The 8,837-nt window shown below is 50.4% G+C and overlaps 1 protein-coding gene across 5 annotated transcripts in view; it reads left to right on the top strand.

The window, feature by feature from the left end:
- ATP2B4 (ATPase plasma membrane Ca2+ transporting 4) overlaps nt 1-7,742 on the top strand; it is a 46,717-nt gene extending 38,975 nt beyond the window's left edge. For 3 of the 5 annotated variants that reach the window (XM_031065294.1, XM_031065295.1, XM_005430989.3), the window contains one exon: nt 2,812-7,742. In XM_031065294.1, the coding sequence (XP_030921154.1) occupies nt 2,812-3,108 (297 nt within the window). In that variant the 3' untranslated portion in view covers nt 3,109-7,742. The remainder of the gene's footprint in view (nt 1-2,811) is intronic. The other 2 variants (XM_014311302.2, XM_031065293.1) reach the window with 2 other exon arrangements.
- The last annotated feature ends 1,095 nt before the right edge of the window (nt 7,743-8,837 follow it).

The following is an 8,837-nucleotide window of genomic DNA, read 5'->3' as shown; positions in this document are numbered from 1 at the left end:
ATTCCTGCTAGAAATCCATGGGAATTCTGGATCCTGGCTTTCCAGGGCCCCCAAAAAAGGCCCTGTCTGATGTAGAACCCTCTGTGTGTTCGGTGTTGGGGCTGGTGAGCACGTGGCCGTGGGTTCTGTCTGCAGGCTGGGAGCAGGGAATGTGGCTCTGCTGGATAATTGGCTTTTTTATTGCACAGTCACTTATCCCCGTTCTCCTCTGATTAGAGAAATACCCTCGGTGACTTTCTGGAGAGCTTTCAGGCTCTGCTGTTTATGCACTGTGGGGGAGGAGAGAGAATTTGGGATAATTTTGTTTTCTCTCTGTTTAGCTGACTCTGAGGCTGGCAGCTGATTGGGTTTAACCCCAGCGATTCTGGAGCAGCACAGCTGCCTCCTGCTCCTGCCTGCATCTGGGAAAACCTCCAGGATTTTCTGATGGAATAAAATCTGCTTAGAGGGGCTCAGAGCAGAGGGTTTGCATGGGTGGGGATGAGACCAAAATGCAGCTTTTTTGCAGTCTGTGGATCCATTTTGCAGTGAGGGAATAGAAAACTTGGCTAGCTCATGCAAACTTCACCAGGGGCTAACCCAGGTCTCCAAATTTCCTGCTGTTTTCTTGCCTGGATTTCTCTTGTTTCCCTCTGCTGCTTCCCTCTCTCCCAAAGCTCCTCTTCCCTCCACACAGATCCGTGGTGTCCCTCTCCCGTGGATGAGTTGTTCCAGGGCTGGATTTGCTGTGTCCCTCCTGGAGCTGCTGGAGAGCTCTCAGGAATCCATGGTCAGGTTTTGGCAGAGCCCAGCTGCTCCCGCTGGGAATTCTGCCCTGGGCAGAGCCAGGGGCACGGGATGACATCCCGAGGGGCTCTCACCCAGCACGTGGAGGTTTCACGTTCCACAGGAATCGATCCCAAGCCTGGAGGTTGCATTTGGAGCTTCCAGGTGGAGAGGAGGCGGGAGGAGCCGGCCGTGGGAGGGAGGGGCGGCTCCCGGCTGGGATTCAGCTCTGCTGGCGCTGCCTGCCTCATTCAGAACACATTTCCTCCCCGTTCCCTTCCTTTGAGAGGGAACAGCTGAATTCATCTCGCAGCAGGTGATGGAGAAGGGAGGAAAATCTGAGGGAAGCTGCAGCAGGAGCTCCTTAATGGGGGCTGAGCAGGAGACTGAGCACAGATTGCCTGGAATTGCTCCAGGGAGCACTCCCTGCTGCTCCTGGCAGTGCTGGACAAATCTCCAGGGCTCTGGAGGTGATTCCTTGGGAGAGGAGATCTCCTGGTCCCACACGAGAGAGAGAGGCTTCTGTGGAGCTGCCTCTGAATCTGAATTTTAGATGCCACCACCTCGTGGCTGTGACAGTTCCTCGTTTCTCCTTGGCCACCTTCTGGTGGTTGTGACAGTCCCTGGGTCTCCTTGGCCACCACCTCGTGGCTCTGGCAGTCCCTGGGTCTCCTTGGCTTGGTGGGATTGTTCTCCTTGGTTCAGTTGGTGTTTTAGGGCTCAGGATTTGCTGATCTCAAGTTGTGGCTGATGTGACAGATGATCAGTCTGAGGTGGCCCCGGTGGTGTCCCTTGTCCTGTGTGTTCACCTGAATTGATCCAAGGTCATCAGTGTGCAAATCCAGCTCCAAATTGGTTCCCAGCTCCCTCAAATTCCCATTTTTCCATGCCAGTGGTGCTCCAGGCTCATACAAAGCTCCTTCCATGGGGCCAGAGACTGAGCACAACGACTGAGATTGCTCCAGGGAGCCTTCCCTGCTTCTCCCAGGGGTCTGGGAGAGGAGATCTGGTTCCACACGAGCTCTGCTCCATGGAGCTGAGGCTTTTGTTGCTTCCCTGGAACCCTGGCAGGGCCAGGATGTGACACTTGTCACCCACCTGAGCCCAAACCTGTGAGCTGGAAGGGTCTGAGGCTGGAATTCCAGAGGATCTGGAGGGAGCAGGGAATCCACTGTGCAGGTGTGTTCCCAGAGCTCTCCCTCGCAGTGCAGGGGAGGTGGCAGAGCCATGTCCTGGTGCTCTGGATCTCCTCCTTGAGCCTGGATTTCAGTGGAGCTGCCCCAGGAATGTGAAGGAATTCCTTCAGAATATCCAACAGAATCTGAATTGATCTCCAGCTCCAACAAATCCCCATTTTTAACTGCCTTTGGAAACCGCTGGGTCTCCTGCAGGTGCAGGGAAGGCTCCAGAGCTCCAGCAGTGTGGGGACCCCCACAGAGACCTGGACCTTCACCTGGATCCTCACAGCACCCACCTGGATCTGCTCCCAGGGGCTCCAGAAAAGCTGGAGACCCCTTTGGAAGCCTCACTGCTTTGCAGAGCTGTAGGAAGGACCCTCCCAACCCCACCCACGGCTCCCACAGTAGAGTTTGCCCCCGCTGTTTGCCTAACCCACCTCTTTTTGGAGCCGTAGTTCCCCCACCTCGTCCGTCCCTTGTCCTCGTGTCCGTCCGTCCACCCCGGGGCGCGCACACCCCCGCACCAATTTAACGACTAATTAACGCCTTGTGCCTTCCATCCATCCGGACTGGTGGTGTTGGGGTGGAGGTTTGGAGTCGTCCTGTGTCTTTTCTTGCAGCTTCTGAGGCTGGTGGGTCCCCAGCACCCCCGTAGTGCCTGACTCTGCCCCCAGTTCACCGTAGATGTCTCATTTTTGACCGAGCCTGTCTGTTCAGTGGTGATTTTGTCGCTGTGGTCGTGCCGTTGTTTTCTTTTTTTCGTTGTTGTTTGATGGTTGTCTCTCATCATTTATTTCACTTCCTCCCTCGAGCCCTGCTCTCTGGCAGCACCGCTGACCCTTTGTTTTTTCCTCCCCATGCCGCCCAGATCAAAGTGGTGAATGCGTTCCGTAGCTCCCTGTACGAAGGCCTCGAGAAACCCGAATCCAGAAGCTCCATCCATAACTTCATGACTCACCCAGAGTTCATCCTGGAGGAAGACGAGCCTCAGACACCATTCCTTGACGGCACCGAAGACGAGCCCGAGCCTGACGGACTCCAAAAGCGAGGTGGGGGCAGCCTGGGGGGCTCCACGGCCCTCAACAGGAACAACAACGCCGTGGACAGCGAGTTCAGCTTCCCCGAGCCCGGGAGCCCCTTCCACAGCCTGGAGACCTCTGTTTGACCTTAGAACTTGGAATTCCCCCTCCTCCTCCTCTTCCTCGTCCTTATCCACCTGGGCCCTGTGTGATCCCAGCACCAGTAACTGATCACACTGCTGCGGTCAAACTGTTCATGCCTGTATCATCAGCTGGGTTTTTTGGGGTTTTTTGGGGTGGGGTGGGGGTTTAATGTGTTTTTTCTTTTTTTTTTGGTTCATTTTGTTCTTTTTTTTTTTTTACCGTTATTTAGCAGTGGGAACCAGAGTACCACCACGCTGGGTGTTGGGAGAGGCTAAGCCAAAAAAAAACCAAACAAAAAAAACCCCAACCAATTGTGCATCTCCATCCCTGATTTTTCGTGGTACTCACCCAGGGGAAGCTGCCAGGTTCTTTCCTCTCCAAGAGTTGGGCTTTTCACTTGGAGTTTTCACTTTGGAAAAATGCATGTTCCAAGGAAATTCAAGTTGTTGTAGTCTTACACTCCCTCAGCCCGAAGGCTGGGGGTGCACTTGTGACTTGATTTTATTTTATTGTGGTTTTTTTTTTTCACATGTGGTTTTTAGGGGTTTTTTCTTCTAATGTTGGGGTTTGCTCTTTGCTTGTGGGATTTGCCCCCCTACCCCGTGGGAAGTGGGGAGGGGAAGTCACTGCTCCAGTGCAAAAGTTGAGGAATAAACTGAAAAATCCCAGCCAGGAGAAGGTGTTTACTCCAAGGTTCAGAGATCCAGGGATGCCCACCAGTCTTCCACCTTTGAAAAATGGTACCTGGGCTTCTTCCAGCTCCCCCTCTGTGTGTGCCCACACGTTTTTCTCTCTCTGTTTCCAAACTGGGAGATGAGAAATGAAGGGATAAATTCTGATTTTCCTGCAAAGGTGGAGGTGAAACTGCCAGGGAAGAGGTGAGGAGAGACCCCAGGTTGTGAGGGATGCAGCTTCTTCCTGAGGAATTCTCTAGGAATTCTCTTCTCCTCCTCTAGGAGAGGCCTCTCTGCTGCTCTTGGTCAGGGGGGAAACTCCTGGGGAGAGGATTTTTGCAGCTCTCCCAGCTCCTGCCCTCCAGAGCCGAGGGATTTTTGCCCTTTTTTCCGTGCCCTTGGGGTCCAGCACCCCTCAGCCTCACAGTGATCTGGGAGGAGGCTCCAGCCATGCCCAAAAGCTGTGGGAGGATGAGTGGGGACCTCCTGAATCCTGGGAGGGATCACCCCAGCTGTCTCATGGTGCAGTGGAAGGCAGGGATGCCCTTGGATGATCCCAGATTTTCCTGGAGGTTTGGTTTGGATGGCTGCAGGTCTCCCAGAGGAGGAGCTGCTGGAGGCTTGGCCTCACTTGGCTGCTTTTTTTGGAGCCCTTGAGCCCTGCCTCACCTCCAGCCCTGGGATAACCCAGTCAGAGTTCCTTTCTTTGGAGGTGGCTCTGGATTGTCCCTCTGGCCATCCCTGGAGCAGGAGGCAGGGCTTGGGCTTCTTCTCCTCCATCCCCTCCCCTTGAGCCCTGCCTCACCTCCAGCCCTGGGAACAACCCAGTGAGAGTTCATTTCCTTGGAGGTGGCTCTGGATTGTCCCTCTGGCCATCCCTGGAGTTGGAAGCAGGGCTTGGGCTTCTCCTCTTCCTGGGAGCCTCCCTGCTCTCCTCCATCCCCTCTGGCTGAGGGGAACAGAGAAAATGAGCTGGAAATGAGGCCATTCCCACCCCTGGATGGGAAAACCCTGGGATTCCAAGCCCTGAGGGGTTTTTTTGTGGTTTTTTTTTTGGGGGGAAGGCTGACTCTGGCTGGGTTCTCCTCCCCTGCCCCACCAGGAACGCACAGTGGAATCTCCCGTGCCTTGTCCGAGCACTGCCTGCAGCACCTCCTGCCACGCCAGGCCCAGATCTTTGCCAAGATTTAAGTGTTCCTTAAACCACAAACACAAACCAAGTGTCTCTGTGTCCTTCCCTGGGCTGGGAGGAGGAGGAGGGGAGGATGAGCTCCTTTTTCCCGCTGAGGAAAGGCCTTTATTCCAAAAATCCCAAATATCCTGAATATCCCCAGTGTCCCACCCTGGTACTGGCGAGCTGGGCTTTGTTCACTGCCAACAGCAAGAAGAAATTGCCACCACTGCCCGTCCCCAGTGCAAATTCAGTGTCCACCCCATGCCTGGCTCCTCCTTGCCTTCCTCCCCCATAAAAAAATAACCCAGGGGAGTGAGGGGATCTTGGGTTAAACACCAGGAAAAATAACACACACAAAAAAAAATCCCCAAACGAGGGGTGGTTGTGGGGTTTTGGTTCTGTGCTAAAGGTGACGTTGCTTAAAAAAAAAAAACAAAAAAAAATCACTTTTTCTATTTTAAATACTTGCAAAAAAAAAAAACAAAAAAAAAGAGAAGATATGGTGTTCTTACAAGCTTACATAAATATTTATTAAATACTTTTTGGGGGATGCACCAATTTTTTTTTCCTTTTGATATTTTTTTTAATACCTCAGACCTGTTGAAAAAAAAAAATAAAAAAAAAAAAAAAAAAAAAAAAAGAAAGACTCAAACCAACAACAACTTCAAGCCAACTTTGGAGGCTCTCAAAGTCACTCCCAGAAATCTGTGACTGGCAGGGTTTGCTACAAGGGTCTGGTCGTTCCTTTAGTTTCCTCTATTTTTGTCGTTCTAGTTTTCCATTTTAGGAGTGGGGGGAGGGAGAAATAATGCTATATAAATATTATGCAAAAAAGAAAAAAAAGAAAAAAAAAAAGAAAAAGAAAAAAAATCTAGTTTTCTTTAGCTCAGAAACTGATATTTTTACGTCAGCCATATGTATTTTGTTTAAAGAAAAAAAAGAAAAAAAAAGAAATCTCGTCCCGCCGCTGCTTGAGGGCAGTTGCAAGGGACACTTTAATTAATTCCGTGGATTAATTAATTCAGCCATCGGATGCCAGTCAGCTTCCTTTTCTCTGAGCAGCCATCTTTCTACTAGCCGTGAGTTGGATGACACAAATGGGGTTTTTTTTATATAAATATCTATAAATTATGTTGGTGTATGGCTGGTTGCTTCAAGTATAAATGTTTCTTGTGCAGATTTCCTGTAAAGTTTTGGTTTTTTGGGTTAAGTTTCAGTGATATCCTGGCAGCAGCTGACTCTTGGCTTAAGTTATTGAGGACATTACACAAAAAAAAGAAACAAAGAGATTTGGGGGAGATTGGTGCTCCAAAAACAAAGGCATGGTCAGCGGCACGGACTTTTGGGGACTTTCTACAACATGCCTTGACTAGCGGGAGATATAAATATCCATATAAATATATATTGTTATGAATAATTTCTGGTTTTTTTGCTTTGTTTGAACTGCCACGAGTGCGCGCGGAGCAGGGGAGGGCCGGCGCCGTGCCCGCCAGGAAGCGAAGCCACCCCCTCCCTCCTCCTTGTGATCAACTTGCCTTGGAATGCTTTGTTATTAAAACACTCTGAACATCCTTCTGCATCCAGTTCTTGATCCCAGCAGGGCGGATTTGCGGATTTTCCGTGGATTTTCTGTGGATTTTCCGTGGAATTGGCGGATTGGTACCAAAGACACCGCGGCCTGTGCGCGGCTCGCTGGCCAGGCAGCTCTTGAGGTTTTCTCCTGCTGAGGTTTTTATGATTTGCACAGGGAGAAGGGTGTGGGGAGGGGGTTTAATTTCTTTTTTTTTTTTCCCCCAAAGGTTTTCCGTGCAATAAAGTGAAATTTTCCAAGCGATCTCAAGAAGGAAATAAACTAAACTGTGTTTGAGCATGGGCGGCCTTTTCCCCCTCACAGCCCCAGGCCTGGAGGCCTCAGCTCCTCTCTGAGGGGGAAAAAAACCTGAGCTGGGAAAAAATCCCATCCCAAATGCCCAAAGGGCATCTCCAGGTGCCACTGCCAGCTCCTGGCACCCTCTGGCACCACCTGAGAAGGTTTTTGTCCCTCTGTGGGGGACACCTGGGCCTGCATGGCTTCTGCTCCATCCCCAACCCCGCTGAGCCCAAAACGCCTCCTGCACCCCCAAATCTCCCCTGGGGACATAGGGATGTGGGGGAACCATTTTCCTTCTCCTTTTCCTGCTCCTTTTCCTGCTCTTTTTCCACCCAAACAGGATTTTTTCCCCCCAAACAGGGATTTTGGCATTTCTTCCTCTCCAGCATCCCCCCTGTCACCCCAACTCTGCTCTCCCCAAACTCCCCAATTTTCATCCAGCAAAACCCATGGTTTAAACTGCCTTTAGTTTATTTCCTCCCCTTCAATAAATATATATATATATACAGTCTGAACTCAACATTTATGTGTGTGTATATATATTTATCCAACGTTCTCACGAAACAAAAAAAACTTTCTTTTGAAGAAGGCACGTGGAGCCGAGTTTTTCTTTTTTTTTTCCAGTAACTCAGTATAATAAGCACTGGTATTTTTGTATAAAAAAAGGGAGAGAGAAAAAAGAAAAAAAAAAAAACCAAAATACAAAACAAAAGACTGAATATTATGTGGTATGCATGACATTAAAAAACAAAACAATGGTGGTTTCAAAGCAATATGTACCCTGGTGTGTTTGCCATATCCTAGAGTCCAGCTTAAAGTGCACCTGATCTGTATTGCATTTTGATATTAATCTCTATGTACAATGTTTTGCATGTAATTTATATGGATCTTGGGAGAAAAAAAAAAAAAGAATCTGAATGAATTGTCCGTTGGCTTCTTCTGAGATAACAAACTCCAAGCAGAGCTAAAACTCCAAAATGGAAGCAGCAGAGTGCTTGAGGGGTGGGAAAAGGGGGTGCAGTAAGAAAAAAGAAATGAAGAGGGAGAAGGGGAATGGTTTGGAATCAATAAAGGTTTTGGCTGTTGAGCAGAAATGATGCATCCAGAGAATAAAATGTGTAACTGTGCCATGCTCCGTGTGTCCGGCAGCTCGGGGGGTCTGTCCCAAACCCTCCCCAGGAATGGCTCCAGTGGGGTGGAAATGGATGGGGAAGCAACCCAAACTCCCCTCATTGTGGGGTTTCTGTCATTTCATTGATTATTCTTCCATAATCTGCAAGCAAAATGCCCAAATTGCTGCCAAATGCTACCAAAATGGTGCTGCTGGGCTGTGAGGGGCTGCCCTGGGTTAATAATTGGTATAGACCAATGTGTGGTATTCATGTTCTCTGAAAAGAGAGACAAAATTCTCCCTCCCAGGATTTTTCCTGCGGAAGGCAGCAAGAAGCTTTTGGCTGTTGAGCAGGAATTATTACATCCAGATAATAAAATGTGTAACTGTGCCGTGCTCCGTGTGTCCGGCAGCTCAGGGGGTCTGTCTGTCTGTCCCAAACCCTGCCCAGGAATTCACATCCCTGAGGGGGCGTGAGGGAGGGGATGGCACCTGGGAGTGGGGACCATTCTGGGGACATCGGGGGGAATTTCCTCACGGAAAGGGCGGTCAGGATTTGGAAGTGGCTGCCCAGGGAGGTTTGGAGTCTCCCTCACCCCTGGAGGTGACAAGGAAGGACTGGACGTGGCACTGAGGGCTCTGGAACAGGTGGATGATCTGGGAGGGATTTTCCAACGTAAACTCTGTGAGAAGAGGGCAGGATGGAGAAACACGGCTATGTTGGCTTCACAGGGAGAAGATGTGTCCCTTTCTGGACGACTTTTAAAACGTGGGGAAGCAAAAAAAACCACAACAAAATCCACCCCCGCTCCGCCCCAGCCGCCCGCCCGCCCTTCACCCGTCGGGGGGGTGAAGCCACTTCCGGCCGCCATCTTGGCAGCGGGGGCCCTCCTCCACCCGGG

The sequence above is a fragment of the Geospiza fortis genome, unplaced genomic scaffold (genome assembly GCF_000277835.1).
Source record: "Geospiza fortis unplaced genomic scaffold, GeoFor_1.0 scaffold547, whole genome shotgun sequence".
Lineage (NCBI taxonomy): Eukaryota > Metazoa > Chordata > Aves > Passeriformes > Thraupidae > Geospiza > Geospiza fortis.
Note: the sequence above shows the minus strand (reverse complement) of the source record. Positions and strands in the feature narration are given on the sequence as shown.